At 37.9% G+C, this 22,516-nt stretch overlaps 1 protein-coding gene across 1 annotated transcript; it reads right to left on the bottom strand.

Moving 5' to 3' along the window:
• Nucleotides 1-638: 638 nt before the first annotated feature.
• On the bottom strand, nt 639-22,503 carry LOC117411292 (S-adenosylmethionine decarboxylase proenzyme-like). Its single transcript, XM_034018574.3, has 9 exons — nt 22,170-22,503; nt 16,013-16,099; nt 14,102-14,228; nt 13,879-13,981; nt 13,611-13,653; nt 9,262-9,409; nt 8,824-8,916; nt 3,808-3,963; nt 639-3,590 (listed from the first exon to the last, which is right to left on the bottom strand). The coding sequence occupies exons 1-9, from the start codon at nt 22,277-22,279 to the stop codon at nt 3,447-3,449; spliced, it is 1,011 nt and encodes a 336-aa protein (XP_033874465.1). The 5' UTR covers nt 22,280-22,503; the 3' UTR covers nt 639-3,446.
• Between the last annotated feature and the right edge of the window lie 13 nt (nt 22,504-22,516).

Below are 22,516 nucleotides of genomic sequence, written 5' to 3'. Positions count from 1 at the left end.
TAAAAAGCAAAACACAATGTTCCAAACCAACATAGATTTAATGACATTAAGTTTTTTGTTTTTTTTTGGTAAAAGGAGCATTTGTGTTTGTTTTAGGAATAAAACAATGCTACATTCCAAAAACAGTCATCTCTAATGATATTTGGAGAATGCAAATGCCAATATTCTTAACCAGCCATTTCACGCAATCAGTGCTCCTATTCAGCATGGCTGCAGCATATTAAAAGTGAGCTGCTTGCACCGGTTTATGCAGGGGTTAAAATGACTTTTTTTGTTTGTTGGTCACACAGCAAGGACATCAAAAGAAGTTGGTCCTTGTGGAATCTAGAAATTAACAGTGCCAAAAAGCAAACTGAAAGTAGATTTAATTTGCTGGTAGTGTAGGTGTTTCATTTCCAGTAGTCCTTGTTCCAAACATAGTTTTATTTCAAGAAATCCTTTATTTTTATGGGGGGTGGGCAGTTATTTGAATCCTTGGTTATTAAGCAGTACCTTCAATTAAAAAACAAAACAAAACAAAACAAAAAAACACATTTCCATATCCTTGTTCGTAACCCAAGAAATATTTCAGAAGTCATTCCAAACGAGACACTTGGAACAAAAATACAAAACCAAAGTAAAGAATCTGACACCTGGCAAACAAAGAAACTCCTTTTTTATTGTAATATATGTAGTGCTTAAAGTGCGTGGTCTCTCCCCACTACCATTTAAAACAAGTGCGTCTCGGACTAGGCACTTCAAAGCGTACTGCAGACTCTGATTTGTCCATTTTAAATTCACAACTTTGCATGTAGCAGGGGAGAGGACAGGGGCAATGTGGACTGGCTCGACGGCATAGGAAATGTAAAGTGATTTGCTAGTCACATTAAAATCTGTAGCTATTGCTCAAGGGGCCAAAGATCTTTAATTACTGCTCCCAATAATTTTAATATGGATTTAGAACATAGCCCAAAGTCATGGATTTTATAGGACTCGCTTTAAACGCTACATTGCACCTATAGAGATATACAGAGTACTTTCCATCACCTAGAGAAGATATTACTACTTTAGATTTCTGTTCTAACAAGATGACCCAAACCCTTGATGATCTTCATAGCCATTAAAACATTAGGAACAAGATTTACCATAGGAACTTGTATAGGAGAAACAGAACGCAGTACACAACACTGTCAAGCAATACAGCACTAGAAGTCACATGCACCACAAGGTCACAAGGTGTTTCCGACACTATAAAGGGCATTGATCCTGCTCCAAAAACTGCAATGGAGTCACATTTTGGACCAATGCAAGCAGAATGTTTGCTCACAATAAAAACAGAAAAAAAAAACATGGCAGTTTATGCAACTGTGAAGTGTAGAATGATCCGGGATGACCCTGGCATGCTCAGATTGGTGTGTGTCTATTGTCTGGTTACCAATTTCTCTACAAAAAGTACTGTTTCAAAAATAAAATGCTTTCCTGGGCAACCCACTCCACTAAGCAAAGAGCCTGATTCATTACTTTCATTCATTTCACTCAGACGTGTGTATGTGGGGGGGGAAGACACGCACAATGTCAAAGCAAAGGGAGTCATGCTGAATGATGTGTTCAGCTTTACCACCCTGCTAATGCATCAGCTTTCACTAGCATTGCCTTGACCACATCTTGACTGATTATTGTTTTTTCCTTAATTGCCAACTGTTTGATTAGGAACAGGAAGGGTGTGCAAATCTCTGAAAAATAATGTTACATCATTACTAATTATCTGAATCAAAATGCGCTTGCAGTACATAGTGTATTGATGAATGGGTATTTCCTTCCAGACTGTTGCAATTCGCTTATTTAATAGTAACTTCGGCAATTGGGACATATGCATCATTGCTGTCAGTTTGCAGGCCTCCGCTCCAATCTCTGGCCTAAACAGCACTTTTCCTATCCCTCTTGGAATATCAGAACCACAATATGAAATTGCTTTAGTTGGGGCATCCAAGAAACTAGTTCCAGTTAACCTTGTCTTTACATGCTCAACAAAAGAGAAGGGACTCTAAACCCCAAACCCACCAAACAAAGCCTGGCCAAGGCAATCCACTCAACCCTGCTAGAACATAGTGAATCACACTCACAGCAACTATCATACCATACTGTATACAGAATATTAGACATTACATGATTTATAACAAATTTGGAAAATTGTGAGGAGCACAAATAACAAATTGCGGAACCTCTAAGGAGCAAGGAAAGAATTCTGTGCACTACTTTCAGATCTCCTCTTATTTGATATGTTTGCCAAATTTATTTCAAGCATCAAGTTTTTGGAACAGCATACTGTCTGAGGGTGTGTCAGTTTTGGACAGACAAATGGGGAGGTTGGAATCCTAGGAGACAAGAGCTGAGACTTGTTGTTATGCAAGCTGGGAGAGTTTTGTGGGATTTAAAATGTATAGATATTTTTGGAGACTCTGCAGTGTATATGCTTATTTTAATAAAAAACTAATGAGATCAAATTGAAAAATGTGAGTAAGAATATAAAAAAATGGGCTAGCGTTCAATTTTACAAAGCAAGATGGATTTTCTGGACAGCAATGTAACTACATATGCTTGCCATTTATTGAGAACATACTTCTTATTCCACATATGTGGAAAATAGATTTCATAGGTTAAGATAGTTAATTTAATCCAGAAAAATATTATAATAATTTCACACATCTAAATTAATTCTGGATTTAGGAGGTGCAAAAAAAAAAAAAATGACGCACAATTCAAACATACTATTGTACACACAGTAAACCCTATTTTCATATCTGACTCAAGTTAAGTCATTCAGATGTGAAGAGATTCTGTAACCCTAATTTGTGAAGTGTCATTTTAAATCTGTTTCATAAACAGAAAACCTATAGGTATTTACTTACAACTTCATTTTAATCTGGAATATATTTTAATTCATTTCTTAGACATTAGCAAGCCTGTTTAAACCATGACAAAGTCGTTCGTCACCTCTAAAAATAGGGGCCAGTGTACATACATTTGTGAAAACCAATAGAATGCAAACAGGCCATCTGAGCATGCCAGGGTCCTGCCTAGTGAGCGCGGAAGCCTTGTCTGTGGGGGATCTGGGGTGATGCCTGGAGGAAGGCTGCGGAGCACGCCAGCCTGCAGCTAGAGCTCTTCAGAGTGCTGGTAAGCCTCCTATAGTAAAAGTTGAATTTCTCTACATGCACTTCAAGTTCACAGCAAGAGTGAGATAACATCCCTAAACAGAGAAAAGAGCATTCATGCAAGATATCTAAGTCAGTGTAACAATAACGCATACAATTTAAATTGGAGGTTAAACTAGAATTGGTGTAACTCCGAGGGCCAAAGGAACGTAAACAGCTTTCCCAGCGGCCCTCGGTACTACATGCATCTAGTGGGCTGCCCAGGCCCACACTGCAGGCTTTCTTCTTGCGTTTCTTCTTCATGTTCTCTGTTCAACTCTGTTGGTTCTGCTGACGAGTCTTGGTGTAACTGGTAAAAACAAAGTTGTAATCATTGAATTGGGCCAACTGGCGGTCGAGGCGCTTGAAACCTTCGAGTTTCGGGGCGGAAGAAAAGACACTGCGACACTTGGAGTTCTGGAGAGAAAGAAATTCAAAATGAATTATATTTAAAAAACAAAAAAGCAAAAAACAAACAAACAAACAAACAAAACCACGATCCCCCTTCGATAAGATATTTCTTAGCTAGGTAAGCTGGCATTTACTTTTCTTAAAAATGTGTTGTTCTTATCATGTTCCATTACAAGCTTAATGTGTCGAAGCACAGCTTTGCTATTGCACATTCAAACATTACCTGATTCACAAACATGGTCGTCACAAATTTCCCTGGCTTGAAGACATCCACAACTTTCCTGATCAGATCGTCATAGGATGCCTGAGACAGGTTGGTTTCAAAGCTAACATAAGAGAACTCTGGCTCTGGAGTGATGTGGATCGTCCAGTAAGTTCCCTGCAAAACACATTAAAAAACAGTCTTAGGTCAAAACATGCATGCTCCTGAACATACATGTTCCACATTCCACAGAAATAGTTTCTAGACTAGCAACATTATCAGTAAGGTGCCTTTGCATGCACCGTAGCCTTTCTAAAAGTGGGGGATGGAGACGGGTTAGTATTTCACCTGTACGCATGCGCGATTTTGATTGCATGGATTTCCACTCTGATATCTAGGTGAAGCAGGAGTCTGGCGATTGTGTTGCTTATGATCTTTGCTGTTTTCAACTTGTCGTATCAGTGAAGCACAGTGCTTCTGCATTTCATTTATTTATTTATTTTTTAAGTATTAATGCTCTGGTAAACAAATAGTCATCACAATACTCGTACTTTAACAGTTTGTTTTATTTAGAACAATAGCGGCTGGTTGAATATGTTTTAGGTGTTTGAAAGGGATACACTTCTTACTTGCAAAAGAAAAACAAAAGGAAGAAAACACAACAAAACACAAGTCTACAGAAAGTGCAAAGCAACCAAAAGTCCCTTTGGAAAATTTTTATGCTGGCTTTAATAATAAAAAAAAAGGTTTATAATCAAATTATAGTTTAATCTCGAAGTTAATGTTTTTGATACTGTAAACATTTTATATGGAACATAATTATACTGAGATGGGAAGTAAATGGTAACGTGATAAACATTTACAGTGCAGATTATTTTGTATTATTTATAATGACTTTGCCCAATTCTGTGCATCCAAAGACATGCAATTAAGTTTTAAGAATGAAGCCTATTGTTTGGTATTCTGTCTTAAACCAGCAGTTTGTCAGTCCCAGACTGTTGTGAAATTATATAAAATAGGGTGGCTCCTGCAGAAATCATTTTATATGTTGCCTTGTTTTCACCAAGTTCACAGCAAAAGCAAATACTCTGCACACTGAAAGCCTGTCTGTCTGCCACTGAACTGGGTGACGCATCTCTCTCCTAAAAATGAAATAGTGCAGATCACAGATGCCGTTTCAAGACTGTAAACAACTGCCCAGCAGCGGCCTCAAATAATCAATAAAACTAAACTGAAACTTAAATATCGATTATAAGAAAATAATGTAGATTTTCTAACATTTACAAGTCAAAGATATGAACTGTAATTACATTACTGCTTGGGCAACACACATTGAAATGGACACTTTTTCTAGACAGGTTTTAAAATATGAACTTTTATAACATTTGTTTATTGCTTTATTTACAAGGTGGACAAAAAAATAAAAAATAAAAAATAAATTATATATATATATATATATATATATATATATATATATATATATATATATATATATATATATATATATATATATATATATATATATATATAGTACTGTGCAAAAGTTTTAGGCAGGTGTGAAAAAATGCTGTAAAGTAAGAATGCTTTCAAAAATAGACATGTTAATAGATTATATTTATCAATTAACTAAATGCAAAGTGAGTGAACAGAAGAAAAATCTAAATCAAATCCATATTTGGTGTGACCACCTTTTGCCTTCAAAATAGCATCAATTCTTCTAGGTACACTTGCACAAAGTCAGGGATTTTGTAGGCATATAGTCAGGTGTATGATTAAACAATTATACCAAACAGGTGCTAATGATCATCAATTCAATATGTAGGTTGAAACACAATCATTAACTGAAACAGAAACAGCTGTGTAGGAGGAATAAAACTGGGTGAGGAACAGCCAAACTCAGCTAACAAGGTGAGGTTGCTGAAGACAGTTTACTGTCAAAAGTCATACACCATGGCAAGACTGAGCACAGCAACAAGACACAAGGTAGTTATACTGCATCAGCAAGGTCTCTCCCAGGCAGAAATTTCAAGGCAGACAGGGGTTTCCAGATGTGCTGTCCAAGCTCTTTTGAAGAAGCACAAAGAAACGGGCAACGTTGAGGACCGTAGACGCAGTAGTCGGCCAAGGAAACTTACTGCAGCAGATGAAAGACACATCACGCTTACTTCCCTTCGCAATCGGAAGATGTCCAGCAGTGCCATCAGCTCAGAATTGGCAGAAAACAGTGGGACCCTGGTACACCCATCTACTGTCCGGAGAAGTCTGGTCAGAAGTGGCCTTCATGGAAGACTTGCGGCCAAAAAGCCATACCTCCGACGTGGAAACAAGGCCAAGCGACTCAACTATGCACGAAAACACAGGAACTGGGGTGCAGAAAAATGGCAGCAGGTGCTCTGGACTGATGAGTCAAAATTTGAAATATTTGGCTGTAGCAGAAGGCAGTTTGTTTGCCGAAGGGCTGGAGAGCGGTACACGAATGAGTGTCTGCAGGCAACAGTGAAGCATGGTGGAGGTTTCCTTGCAAGTTTGGGGCTGCATTTCTGCAAATGGAGTTGGGGATTTGGTCAGAATTAATGGTCTCCTCAATGCTGAGAAGTACAGGCAGATACGTATCCATCATGCAATACCATCAGGGAGGCATCTGATTGGCCCCAAATTTATTCTGCAGCATGACAACGACCCCAAACATACAGCGAAAGTCATTAAGAACTATCTTCAGCGTAAAGAAGAACAAGGAGTCCTGGAAGTGATGGTATGGCCCCCACAGAGCCCTGATCTCAACATCATCGAGTCTGTCTGGGATTACATAAAGAGAGAGAAGCAACTGAGGCTGACTAAATCCACAGAAGAACTGTGGTTAGTTCTCCAAGATGTTTGGGCCAAAAACTGTGTGCAAGTGTACCTAGAAGAATTGATGCTGTTTTGAAGGCAAAGGGTGGTCACACCAAATATTGATTTGATGTAGATTTTTCTTCTGTTCACTCACTTTGCATTTTGTTAATTGATAAATATAAACTATTAACATGTCTATTTTTGAAAGCATTCTTACTTTACAGCATTTTTTCACACCTGCCTAAAACTTTTGCACAGTACTGTATATATATATATATACACACACACACATATATATATATATAGGGACCGCAAAATTCACCTCTTAGGGGCCAATGCATACAAACAAGTACGGAGAGGAAAAAAAAAACTTGTTTAAATGAACTACTGCACAACGCAAGTGACGCAAACTACGTATCTTCTTTCTGTAGATAGCCCATTTTTATTCCTTCGCCGTCCCGTGTGCACTGCACTTAAGCAAAAAACAAACAAAAAATGTCCACAAGTAACATTTACAAAATAAATTCTCCAAAGCAGTTAACGTTCTTGTTTACTATTCAAATGACAAAGTTTTAATCAGCCTATCAGTGTGTCTTTACTGCTTTTATGTGACCTGTACTGTGCAGAAGGGGGTGGGACAAAGTTGGTGCTGCATTGTTTTGATTTAGGTTGCTAAAATCTAGTTTTCAGCATCGGAGGTAAAATAGTAGAAATAGACGACAAAGAAAGCAAACTATATTTTGGCTGATGATCGTTTCAAGATATTTCCCAAATAAACTACATGCAGATTGAGGTAATTGTTTTCCATATCTTAATGTGTATTTGGAGAAAATACGATCGATCGCTATTTAGCTTCAGAATCACACATTAAACAAAAGGCTACTACAGAGACTGCTGAACAGAACGTAAAATAAACAGCTTTCAGAAACCAAACTGGAAAGTCAGCCGAGACAAAAAGTATTCCTGTCTGCAAGTTAAATCAGTACTAAAACGATCCAGCACAGCCACCTCACTTCAACCTGCTGTTACAGTTGGAATTTTAGACCTGAATAGCCACGTCTTGTTTGTTTTGACTCGGTACTAATAAAATAAATTATTGGATGGGACAAATAACATGACAACGAAAGTGCTGCATACACTGACTTTATTAAAGTATGCTAGATGCCCTTGCGTAACCGAGTTTTTGGGCTGTTTCTAATCGATTTCCACATCTGTATAACTTGGCAAAGCTTTGCCTTAACTTCCAACCAATTCAGTGGATGCAGAACATGCAGTCTCAATGTATGGGCAAGTCAACTGCAAGGGGATGCTGCATACTTGCCTTTAACAAATGCCAGCACTCTGTTTTATTAAGGAAGCAAGTACCACTATTTTTAGGCTTTATAGTGTTCTGAAATACTGTCTACTTAGGTTTATTTAATGTTTAAACATGTCCGCGAAATCCTAATTTTATTCCGCAACATACCCGTGAAAGATACGTAAATTTACCGTGATTTAAGTAGACCCCTACATGCATGCATATATATATATATATATATGCATATATATATATATATATATATATATATATATATATATATATATATATATATATATATATATATACACACATATATATATATATATATACATATATATATACACATATATATATATATACATATATATATACACATATATATATATATATACATATATATATACACATACATATATATATATACATATATATATACACATACACATACATACACACACACACTACATTGTATTGTTTTTCAGGTAAGCATTTAAATATTTTGTCGTTGTATAATCATTTTGAATGGACAGCAGCTATATTGTTCTGCTTTAACAAACTGTTTAAATTGTAAAATATCTTGAAATACTTATTTTTAGACAATCAAATTTTGTAAAAGACGCAATTTTTTTTTTACCAGGCATGCCCCCCCTGGCATGCACCACTGCTTGAGAGAAGAGTGTTTTTTTTATTTATGAGACTGATCAGACAATGTTTTTGCCTGCTCCAGCTTTAATAGATACATAAATCAGACAGGAATGGAGGATTGCAAGTCCATCTGTATAAAAATATGTAGTCAGCAGTGTGAATATATTGTAAGTCCTAGGCTAGTTAGCATCAAAGAGGGTTAAAAAAAAAACACAGTTGAGCTCCTTATTTTATAAACTAACAGGTAGTTGTCAACTTACATCAGTTTTCATCCCATTCATAGAATAACCACAAGGGTTGAACATTGTGGCATCGATCACAGAACCTGGTATCAGGTCACGTATTCCACTCATCTAAAGGAGAAAGATTGAAAGAAAGGCTACATGCACATTTCTTTAAATAAATTCCCACGAAAGGCAGGTGATAATCTGCCTGTTTTAGAACTATGCCCTACTAACAGACTAAACAGCTTGATTACTGATTAATGAAAAGACCTTCAACTGGGCTCTTGGCTGAATCTGGCAATTGCAGTTCATCTTCTATCAAATCTACTTCTATAAACACTGCACAACAGGATTAGCATACAATCATGATATAGTGCCACCCACAATTTGGGCCAAATAAAATTAACTATACCCGCAAATCTGCAACCCCATCCCGTAACACAAGCATTCAACACAAGATAACAGCATCCTTACACGAGTGACATCATTTGCAGTAACGCCATCTTTCATAAAGAACTGGTCCATAACCGCTGGGTCAAGATCGCTCATCAAGACTTCTAATGTTTGGTCTGCCAGCTGCTTGTGTTCCTGATTCTCTGGGACATCCAGAGTGAACAGGTACCTGTACAGGGCCACACACAATGCAGTCACTCTTAGTACAAAAAACACAGGAACACATGTACATCTTTCAGGTTTATTTTCTGATCTTCATTTCTGTTTTCACTTACTTTACATTACATTTTGTTTCAACGATTAGATTCAAAACCAAAAAGTTTCTCTTTGTAATTTTGCTGCTCTGCTGTTGCAGGCATTTATATGAAAACATTAACATTTCATTACGATCTTGCATAAAGAAAGACAATTAATGTACCAGATATTCATGGGAAATCAGTGTACTTAGTCACACACCACCACTATTTCATATTTCAAACAGAGGGGCATATTGTAACAGCATTTTGCCCACAGAGCTGTTAAAATACATTTTTTTTTTTTTTTAAAGTAATGCTCAAGTAATCTCATGAGTGGTGTCTTACCCTTAACCCTCAGTACTATTGGGTCGATGATCGGCCCAGCGATGTATGCTGCTAAAGCACTAGAGGGCTGATGATCGGCTCTAGATCGTCCCTCCCTTTTGTTGGCAAATGTATTTATTGGACTATTTTACCTAGCAACAAAATGTGCCAACCAATAGCAGAGTTTTGCTATTAATAATGACTATTTTTGCTATTAAAAATGAGTTGATGGTTGAAAGATGGCGAATTTAGATGGCGAGTGTGTTTTGTTGCGAGTCTGACGAAGAAGGAGAATCATTTATAGGTGTTACGGCTCCTAAGTCCTATAAAACATAATTGGGCGAGCCTATATAGGAATCTGGATGGGGATGACAGGGATGTCGATTTAAATGAGGATAGAGAATAGGACAAGGACGAAGATGAAGAGGAGCGGCAGGGAGGGAGGAGATGAAAGTACAGACAACGTGCCTTTAATTCACAGCTTAGTGTTCTGAGATTCATACCGTGCAGCGCAACCCGACCAGCTGAATTCTTTGAGCTGTTTTCATCAGAGCTGCAAGAACACATCTGCAGCAAGTCCAACAAATATGCATTAGAAATGCTAAATCCTAAATAGCTTTTTTCCATGGTGGTCGCAATCTGGTGGCAAGAAATAGATTACGTGCTGTTTTAGAGTTGTGGCCAGGATTCGGATCACTGATTTGGAATAAAGCTGTGTATTTGGAATAAAATGTATATAATATTGTGAAAACTAAGCCAGTGTTTGTTTGTGTTGGTATAAACATTTATTAAATAAAAAAAAGAAATGGCCTTTGAGCGCCAGTTAGTTTGCCTGTGGTTCTAGCCTGTTTGTAGATGGATGGTTGCTTGCAAAATTGTCTATATTTTTTATACGTTGTTTGCAGACCATTTGTGGTTTTTGTGTTTTAAAAAGAACATGCTGATAGCATTTAAATGTTTATTTGCATGGTTGATTCTGAAAATAATGGATGTTCAGGATAAAAATAACATTTGTGGTAATCTATTACACTGCAGTAATGACCATAAAATGACCATAAAAAAACACAACCTGTTCTGCAATATAACAGCATTGATTAAGGTACACTCCAGTCCTGTAGGTGGCAGCAATAAGCCTCATATTTGGCTTTGCCAGCAATATTAAGGATATTTACTTTTAGGCCCTGTCCACACTACATAACCGATCTCGAGAACCGTACTCAAATTTTTAATGAATTCAGCTCAAACTTTAGCGTCCACACTGAATATATAGTGGGATATATATTGAAAAGTGTTGAATTAAAATCAAGGTAAAGTAATGTTAAAACTTTATAATGCATCAGTAAGACCTCATCTAGAATATTGTGTTCAGTTCTGGTCACCTCACTACAAAAAAGATACTGCTGCTCTAGAAAGAGTGCAAAGAAGAGCGACCAGAATTATTCCGGGTTTAAAAGGCATGTCATATGCAGACAGGCTAAAAGAATTGAATCTATTCAGCCTTAACCCTTTGCGGTCCATTGTCGGACTGGGTCCGACATTGCAATTATTCCTCACAAGTCCTTTGTCGGACTGGGTCCGACATCATTATAGCAACGCAATAAACAGGTGTTTAGTCGTTTTTTCGCCGGAAAAAGACGAGAAAACCATTCAATTGCCGAGTGGGAGCAACAGGAGCCGAGACAAGTCGAAAAAAAAAAAAAAAGGCGTATCTCATGAATAGTCATACATCGTATCAGGTATCAGATAACGGGGACGGTCTGAAGTAAACAAGTTGGCTGACTGAATCAGCGCACAGAAAACACGGACATTTGCAGAGCTTTTTTGAGATGTTATAGTAATAAAATAATGACTTGGATCGCATTATTGAGGAGTTTGGTGATAAAACGAGTGATCTGGAGATGATCGATCGGTATGTACGACTATTATTATTATTTATTTCTTACATAGGTGAACGCTATAGCAAACGAAAGGGTGGGACGGGGCTGGAGATGCCTAGTGAGTGCTTTGTTGATATGCAGGGCCATTTAAACCTGTTTGACTGTGAAAAAAAATACTTTTAAACAGAGCGTCTAAAATTAACTGCGCGTGTGAAAATTAATTAGACCTGGCGTGCCTGACGCGCAATTAATAAATGGACCGCAAAGGGTTAAACAAAGAAGACGAAGCGGCGATCTGATTCAAGCATTCAAAATTCTAAAAGGTATTGACAATGTCGACCCAAGGGACAATTCTCTCTGTAAAAAAGTGCCGCCTGTTTTCTGTTCTGAATGTCCCTTTATCTAATCTCCATTTGTGATCCCATGTCCTTGTTTCTTTTTTCAGGTCGAAATCTGGAACCAACTCCCCAGTAATGTTGTAGAAGCGGACACCTTGGGATCCTTCAAGAAGCTGCTTGATGAGATTCTAGGATCAATAAACTACTATCAACCAAACAAACAAGATGGGCCGAATGGCCTCCTCTCGTTTGCAATCGTTTCATGTTTAGTCGGGCGTAATGTGTACACACACTAATGCTATTAAAAGAGTTCAGTTACAGCTCCTAGCAGCGCAATGAACATTGGAAACTAATACGATAGTATCCCACCATGCACTATTTTATTTTAAAACAATGTGTTATGCCCCATGTTAACAGAGGTCCATATTGGTAAGAAATAAAACAAGTATTTTGGAAAAAGTAAATACGAACACACACACACACACACACACACACGTAGGGCTTGAAGTTTTGGGGTTTTATTTTTAATTGGGTGACAAATTTAGCTGATTCTGTCTCAATTAAACTCAGAAAAAGCAGTTAATTGCAAAACAATCTTTGCTTTTACCTTCATATCTTGCCTGAGCCCAATTAAGAATAAAAATGAATACCTAGTGTAGAGTGTACACTGACAACAAGTCAGTTGTCAATCTGAAGTTTTTTTGCTAAGCAGTCAGCATCTTCAGGGGATTCTCATGAAGAAGATTGCTCATCTGCATCTCAGCCATCTACTTCTGAGCATGAGTACTACAGTGACCGAAGCAGCTGGAAGCAGTAGTAATGCACAAAAAAGCAAACGAAAAATATGTTCTTATAATTTTGAATAGGAGATGAAGTATCCGTGGCTTGTTTATCGAGACGGCAAGATGTACTGTGTGTGAAAGAGCTGCTCGGCAAAAAATAAATAAAAAAAATACGCAAGGATGTACAGTTTTTCAAGAATCTTCGTTTAAAAGACACGCCGATGCTGTTGCTGTTATTGGAATGCAGAAAAATATTAAAACACAAGTAGACAAAGACAACAAACAGTGCTTAGAATCCCATCTCGTTGTCATGCGAACGGTCTACTGTTATATATAACAAAAAAAAAGTGTGTTATATGTATATCTATACACAAACAGATATTTTTTAAATTACTACATGCCATAGAGTTTAAACGTTCATAAATATGTACCAAAATGCACATCCCTGGAGTTTATTAGCCTTTTTGTTAATTTATATTTGATGGATGGGACACAATTTTGGGCATGTGCATTCCAGGACCGCATGAACATAAAAGCTAGCACGACCTTTGAACAAGCGTTTCTTATAAATATTTCTATATTCAGCTGAGAAATTATATTAATAAAAATAAATTAAACGTCTTAAGTTTGTGATATATAGGTTTCATACAATAATTTTTATTTTTGGTGTAAAACGAAGTAATTTGCTGCTCTATCACATGTGCGTTCAATTGTGTGTGTGACACGTGTAGTCCTGTAGGTTACAGTGCAGTGGCCGTGCCTTAATACACAGAGGGTTAGGAGGTAAAAGGTTTGAAAAGCAAGGTCTCTTACCAGCAATCTGAATTCATACGTCCCATACAATAGGCCGCCCCATCTGGAAGGGAAACAGATACGTAAGGATTCCACGGATTTGTGAAAATAAGCATTTTGTATTGCCAGATTTGAATTCCAAACTCTTTCCTGACTACATTAAAATGCCACAGTGTAAAACACTCGTTCCAATCCACACAACACATATGCAAGCCTTAACAGATCAATACATCTTACTGTACCAAAGAGCTGCTAGGTCAGCCTCAGAGTCGTTCAATCTGTCTCTTACTTGGGAAAATCTCGTTCAGAAACTCCACTTCTTCTTGAAAGTTCCTGTGAGGGTATTCTTGATGGGCCGGCTTCATAAAGTTCTTGCGGGAATAGAAGAAATTCTGCAACAGATTGTTACACACCAAGAAATCAAATTGTATTACTGAACCAAGACTTCCACGTAATGTTTTTATCATTTGAAATGCAATGTAGTAGCTAGTTAAATGGTGGATACCTCTTACCTCAATGGCATCAAATCCACTGTATTCCCTGGCGAGCTCCAACAGTGGAACCAGTGCTTGCAGTAAGAGGGTGGCACCACAGGTCTTCAAAATGAAACGTCTCTTGGAGACAAACATGCTACTCTCACTGTTGAGACAAATGCAACAATAACCACGATATTCCCGTCATCGCAAACAATGTATCCCATTCAGCCAGACTCTTACTTTGTTATTGTTAAATAACAACCACTAAGATTTGAACTGAAGGAGTGTTAAACTAAAGTGTTTTATGGGCAGTTCTTAGTAAATGTATGGCGCTCGATCAGATGATCCATATTGTGCTGTTAAGCCTTGCTTGAACGGAACACTTCCTATTACACGACTAACCATTGCCACACAAAGCAATTCATTTTTCATGAAGGAAACCACAAAACACAAACGGCAACCATTGTATTCCTTCACTTGCCATTTGAGTTAGGATTTCTTGTGAACTGTCCAATACTGTGATTTCTACACAAAACAGTCTAAAGTGTAGTTTGACCAAGATGTTGTCACAAAGCATGCTGGAAAAATGCACATTTCACACTTCCAATGGTGTCTGATTTTAGTTTCCCTTTTTACAGCCATGTGGGGACAGAATAAAGGAAGCATGATTCTCTCAGAATTGCAGCAGCCTTTCCCTAGCCCAGTCAGAGTGCATTGTATAGCACCACTTGGGGATATAGCAACCTTCCTCTGGGGGTGTGATAAAGCCTGTAAGCTGTGAGAAAACATTTCGATCCATAACAGCAAATGTTCAATCATAAAAAAGTCTGGGGGGGGATGGGGAGGGGGACAACCAAATATTTAAAGTAAACAAATGTTAAGGATCAGTAGACAGGGGTGGACTGGAATTCATACAAGAAAAATAATAAAATGCATTTACTGAAATGGCAGATTACACAAAAATGCACCCTGATTTAAGGGACTGGGACTCTTGCGGAATGAAAATGCGGAGGATGTGAAATTCCAGGCAGGATGGGCTCCACAAGTGACAGCATAGATGATTAAATAGTCTGTCGTTTTTCTACCACCCACACAATACTACAATTGCTTTGCTGCTAAATGGAAAGAACAAAGCCAGCAGTGTAGCTTGTATGGCCGAATTTAAACTCCCTCTCTGCAGAGCCCTATGGGATCTCAGTTATAATGCTGCATCCCACAATCTGTCACATTCCCTATGATAGCTATCAGTTTTACAGACTCGTGGTTCGGTGAGGAGGACGACAGGAGAAACAGCTATGCATCAAAAGGGTTGACAGCAGTCTACCAGTGAACAACATATTAAAAGGAATAAAGCCTAACTGACAACAGCCTTCGTCACACTAATTGCGAGTCACTATAGTGCTAGCCAAGATCAAGGTCAGATACACAAGCTGACAAAAAGGCACTTGGCAGCTGTGAAGTCACTTCACAGCTCATCTAGGTGTTGTCAAACAGTCAAATTAATAATTTGATGTCATAATATTATAAAAGTAGGCCAGCTGGAGTAATACAGAATATTTTCACCTAGATATTATAATACTACGACTGGTATATTGTCATACCCCTGTTTTCTAACAGCTATCTTATAAAAAGCATCAACACTCAGCTGCCACTCATTTAAAATGACATTTAGTGAAGTTTAAGGAGTGCAAAAAGCTAATTTGCAGTATAAAATGTATACTCTAACAAAATTCAAGACATTCAAAATGTCTTTCTAAATGTGTACTGGGAAAAAATCCACTCAACCATAAATTGCATTAATTGTACACATCTACTAGATGAATCAACAGTATCTGAAAAATTTAATGTTAATTAGGAACCGTTATTTCAAATCGGTTTTAAAACAGTCAAATGTTCTGACCTGGTTAATGGTGATAAAATACTCTGACTGAAGTGAGAGACACTTACCTGAGTACATAAGCTTCCTGCCTGTCAGTTTTTGTCACACTTATGATCAAACAATGCACATTCTTCAAAAGCTTGTCCCACTCAAACCTGAAAGTAAAAACAAAACCACATAATCAATAACTAAATAACCCACAGGATGGTTTACAGAATCAATAACTAAATAACCCACAGGATGGTTCACAGAATCAATAACTAAATAACCCACAGGATGGTTTACAGAATCAATAACTAAATAACCCACAGGATGGTTCACAGAATCAATAACTAAATAACCCACAGGATGGTTTACAGAATCAATAACTAAATAACCCACAGGATGGTTCACAGAATCAATAACTAAATAACCCACAGGATGGTTCACAGAATCAATAACTAAATAACCCACAGGATGGTTTACAGAATCAATAACTAAATAACCCACAGGATGGTTCACAGAATCAATAACTAAATAACCCACAGGATGGTTTACAGAATCAATAACTAAATAACCCACAGGATGGTTCACAGAATCAATAACTAAATAACCCACAGGATGGTTTACAGAATCAATAACTAAATAACCCACAGGGTGGTTCACAGAATCAATAACTAAATAACCCACAGGATGGTTCACAGAATCAATAACTAAATAACCCACAGGGTGGTTTACAGAATCAATAACTAAATAACCCACAGGATGGTTTACAGAATCAATAACTAAATAACCCACAGGATGGTTTACAGAATCAATAACTAAATAACCCACAGGATGGTTTACAGAATCAATAACTAAATAACCCACAGGATGGATTACAGAATCAATAACTAAATAACCCACAGGATGGTTCACAGAATCAATAACTAAATAACCCACAGGATGGTTTACAGAATCAATAACTAAATAACCCACAGGATGGTTCACAGAATCAATAACTAAATAACCCACAGGATGGTTTACAGAATCAATAACTAAATAACCCACAGGATGGTTTACAGAATCAATAACTAAATAACCCACAGGATGGTTTACAGAATCAATAACTAAATAACCCACAGGATGGTTTACTTCTAACCTGCATTTTCTAAGATGTTCTTTTGGCTGGCAGCATTGCAAGAAACTAATGTGCAATCATAGCACTTCATAGAAATACCACAACTTTATCATATGATTTCAAAACAGTACCATGCCCGAATGCTGCAGAACTATTGGGTTATGCATTTATTTATAATTAAACATGGCATTTGAACAAATATAATGTTGACAGTTAATTAGTAAATCTATAAATATTCCCACAATTTACTCTATTAGCCAAGATTTTCAATCACTCCTGTTGCTGTAATAGCAAGTAAAAGGACCTGAAGACACTTGCATGTCATAATGTTTTTAAACATCACCTGGCTCTTTGGAGTTAAAATAAGCAGGAAAACATAATTATATTACAACAGTTAAGAAAACAAATGTCCAGCACTCTTGTTAGAATCTTATTTACAGTCCTCCAGTGACACTATAGTTCAGTTTACAAATGAGTGTTTTGAAAACACCTGTTTAACTTATTGCTGGCATTACAATAAAAAAAATATGAACGCGGTGAGCCGAGGACACCCTGGCCAACCTAACCCTCCCACCCGGGCGGCTCTTGGCCAATTGAGCGCCGCCCCCTGGAAGCTCCCGTCCTCGGTCGGCAAAGGACGTCTAGACTATAGGGCACATCCTGCACTCCACGCGGAGCGCCTTTACTGGATGCGCCACTCAGGAGCCCCTTGTTTCGTTTTTTTCATTCTTTTTATATTCAAATAACCTAAGCCTTAATTCCCTGTGTGCTGTATACATTCTTCCATAGTTCAGCTACCTGTGCACTCAACTTCATTAGAATGCAGACCTTGCTTGCATTCCAGTTTGTTTATAGCTTTCAAAAGCTTGATGACATTTGCGCCCCCTACTACCTTGTAAGTGCCCCACACTTAAACAAATTGAAAACCCTGATAGTCACAATTGTTCTTGCAGAGAAGTTAGTGAATAAAACTAACTGTACAGATTTTCTGTAAGGGAAGTAGCAAGTACTATATTATGTATATATTAACATGCATATTTAATCCAAACAGACATAGCCTTTGTTTATTTATTGACGTGCTTGCACTTTACAGAAATGTAAATACTAAAATGTAAATACTAAACCCATAACTTTAACTGAAGGCTAGTCTGTATTACATACAATAAACATTCTAGTTTAACAGCGTGACAGCTATTTTAAAAGGTACCTTTGGTTTGTTTTGTCTTAAGACAAAAAAGGACTTTTCCATTTCTTGCACTATTAAAGTGCTGTGTAAAGGACAGCACTTGATTTCATTTCACCTCCACAATCTGCTCATCTCAGCCCGAAAGCAGATGGATCTTCTTCCACGTCCAAACTTCTTGGCACCCAATTCATTCATCACTCACCAGCACACATGTGCACTGGCAGTGCTCCGTCACATCAGCTGGAGAAGGGCTGCACAGAAAATGCAGGGGGTACAGCACCAGCTTGCAAACCCAGCCACAGCTGATGTCATGTGCTCAAAATACTCCTCTTAGAAAGATAAAAATGGATCCTGCAACTGAATATTCTCTAGCCTTGGCTGGTGATCTCCAATGTATTGAAGGGCCAATGATTTCCCATTTCTACTTTAAGCCTTTTTTCACAAACAGTTGTAACTTCGCCGCTCTTTATTGCGCGTCTCAGGCCTGTCAAGTTCCCACAGCAGAGGCATCCGATTACAGAAAGCGCTGGAGAAACATCTAGCAGACAATATAGAGCTTCTCATTCCTGACATTAAGGAATGCACTGGGCATTTTAGGGTTGGAACAATAATTGATAATATCGATAATCACGCATTGATAATTTTGTCGCGTTGATAAATTATTGATAATCATAATTATCGTCTGCGACCCAATGAAGCAGGCAGTGGCTCTGCATTGAGCAGCAAGCTGCACTGAACTGTCTGCGTGATAAAACATGATCTGTGTGAACACTGAGAAGTACTGATTTTAAACAATATGCTTTTAACTTTACGTCATGGTTTCATTTTGATAGAAAGTTGTACACTGGCAAAGCATGACTGACTTTCTAACAAAAACAAATAGTTTGTAAAAAAAAAACTCACTGTAAAATTACTGTAGAAAAGAGAAACTTCTGAGTATAAACATTGACAGGATTTTTTTTTGCGTAAATTAAATGTAATTGCAAATAGAAAAACAACCATATGGCACACATGTAATATAGCCTAAACAACTGTGTTGCTTCAGACAAAACTGCCTTTGATTAATCTAAATTTGTAAGATGACCTATACAGTGGACACAGGAAAAGACTGCTGGACATGACGTGGCCCTTCAAGTAACTTGGTGCTTGAATTTCCTGATTGGCTATGACACCAATTCCCAAGAGCACACTCCATCAGGCCTTGTGGGAAAGTCCTTGAGGAGATCTACTGGTGACTTCCAGGAAAGCAGTCTGAATCAAGGATGGCCTTGACGGATACAGTTGCTGAAATGCCTGCTCGAGGTGCTCATTCTCCAGGAGAAAAGCACCCCTAACTGCAATGCGTCGCTGATATTCCAAGGCTGTAGTAATGCATACTGTTATAAGAATGTGGCTACTTTCAGACGTGCTGATTTTAAAACAGATTACCAACAATTAAATGATACCAAAATCACTTTTCCTACACATTTACCTCAACACTAATGCAGTGTCTCTGGAGGGTTTGGCATGGCTGCTTGTTTTAGATCTGGTCCATTGTCAAGAAAGCTGTTCTCAGGTGACTCCTGCATTTATATGTTCCAAGGACAGCAGGAGATTAGAAGGGTGAGACAATGATCCGGCCTTTGACGGGAGGTTAATTAGGCAGTCATTTTACAATTGCAATTTACCACCCAGTCTATGAAACACTGACCCTAAAGCACAATAATAAACACACGGCTTAAAACCATCTTACCAAGTCATGAAAATATAGCCTGCATTGAAATGAAGTTCTTTTAACAGGTGCAGCTGGACTATTACTCTCATTCATAACACAGAATTCAGATGGACGTAAATACTTCAGTCATAATTATATTTAGTACGGTAGTGTTCATCTAAAGCTTTAAAATGATATAAATGGGTCTGGAGCTAAATCCCTTGCGGCTTCATGCTTCGATTTTGGGGCATGCGTTTAAATCTGACATGGTTAAGACAAGATACAAGCATTGGTAAATAAATGGGCTGTAAAACAGGTTTTTCAGACTGTTATAAATACAACAAACGGGCCCTAAGTGCTGCCACGGTGCCTACTGGGGCCAGTTGTACTAAAGGGATCCGATCCCGGATCCGGGCTCAGATGTTGATCTTGATCCTAGCTGCGTTGTACTAAACGGATCAGTGCTCAATCTGAGCTCAAACCTGATCTTGCTTTTGAGCAGGATCAGAACTTGATCCCACTTTTGAAAAATTGAGGAACTAAACATAGATTGAAACAGAGATGATTTAACGTTTCAGAAAACATTAAGCAACAATGCATTTAAAAGTAGCTGTATTAAGATATCAATTAGAAAAAAAAAAACTGTACAATATAAGTTTGTGTTTAGCAATATCTGACATTTCTGTTTTCGCCGTATAGCTACAGTAAAAATAGACCTGACTGCGTAATGAGGTTTCATAAATATTATTTCCACGTTTTCTGTGTTGACAAAGTCATACTGGCGTTCTCGTGGTGTCGACTAGAATTAAATCAAGAATTAGATTTAATGTTGTAATTATTATTTTTTTTAATCATTCCACCCCCCCATTCCTTTTTTCTCAATAACTTAAGTTTACCTTTTCACAGCCTCAATCTCCACCTGTCCGCGGCATTTTCTAGTTGCAGCTGTCTGTCAGCACTTGATTACATTTGCTTAAAATGTGTTGATAATTTGCCCTGAACCGACGCTGCAGCTACATGTGTGTCTATGGAAGCTATACCGCTGTAAAATAATATCTGTGTGTCCGTCAGAAAATACACACGACCGGGATTACACTAACATTTATTAAAACATTTTATAAGTTAAAAAACAAAACCAGATACTATTAATTAGTATTAATATATTCGATCTGTTTTTTATAGAATCGTTTTAAATTATACATGTACAGTAGTTGCTTCTGATTCATACTCGCTTCTCATTGGTCAGTTTTCCCTAGTTACGGCTGCGCAGCTCCATGATCGGATCAAGATTTTGCATCAGTGATAACATCCCCTCACATGTTTTCTTTGCATTTAGGAAGATTACTTAAAAGCTGGTTTAAAAGTAGAAGAAAAACGATTAGAAAAATGTCATTATCCGTTAAATATAAATTACCAGCAGATAAATGCAGATGCAATCGAGGGGTACAATATTCAACGTCTACACTCATGAAAACCCATGCTCTGCAGTGCTAGTAAATCTTCCGGTCTGACTAAGCACCACTGCGGCACTTCGTGAGCCTACTACTCCTCGCCACAGCGCTCTCTAGCGGAATCATTGAGCATTACACACATGCGCCTTCATTCTGTCATTCACTCGAAGGAGACCCGTCTTCAGCCACATGTCAGCCAAATACAAAATCAATGACGCAGGACTTCACAACGTGGGATATCTCCCTATATTTCTAAAGCCATTAAGAACTGAAAACAGATACATAGTTAGCTGTAATACCAACGAAATCAACAAGATATATGCATGCGCACTATCGAACGTGTGCTGCTGTTCGTATTGTCATGACCAGCTCTCTAGGTCATTCAGATAATAAAGAAATGAAACAAGAAATAAAATACAAAAACGGCACTTTAATATTGGCAGATCGAAGGGCCGATAATAGTTTAATATACCAGCGTATCCTTATAGTTTGAAATGAGGGAATGCCGTACCATGGGGGATGGTAATCTAAACCCTGGCTGTGTAGTTTTTCTAAAGTAGTACTCACCACAGAAGAAAATCAAGTCACTCTGACCTAATTTTACAAATTACAACCACTGCCACAAATGTCACAAAATATGGAAAAAGACGTTCAAAATCCTCATTGTGACAATTCTGTCATTTACACTGCCTGGAGAAGGATATCGGATGACCGCAAGACACGCGACACGGTGATGAAAAAGCGAGTAGAGGGGATATATTTGTATTTCACGTCCTTCATTTTATGGCACACCAACCTTGGGATTTCACGGAGGTCCCCCGTTCCTTTGGTCTCATCTTGCCGGGAAAACCACACCTCCAGAAGCTTCTCTGTCCCTTCAAAGAAGTGTGCACCGTTCTCCTCCATCGTGAGACAAGAAACACCAACAACAGAAATGAATAGGTTGGGCTCTGTTTACTTTAATTAATCGTTACTTAATATTGATAACTTAATTATTTTACTTCAGTCCTTTAGCAGTCCGGTTGTCTTTTCCTTAATTTCACCGTCTTCCCTTATTCAGAGAATACCATTGAGCGAGCGCTAGCTAATATCGCCGGCCATACTGTGTAGAAGCACAGAGCGCCAGTGCGCAGCGAATTTATA

The sequence above is a fragment of the Acipenser ruthenus genome, chromosome 6 (assembly GCF_902713425.1).
Source record: "Acipenser ruthenus chromosome 6, fAciRut3.2 maternal haplotype, whole genome shotgun sequence".
Taxonomy (NCBI): domain Eukaryota; kingdom Metazoa; phylum Chordata; class Actinopteri; order Acipenseriformes; family Acipenseridae; genus Acipenser; species Acipenser ruthenus.
Note: the sequence above shows the minus strand (reverse complement) of the source record. Positions and strands in the feature narration are given on the sequence as shown.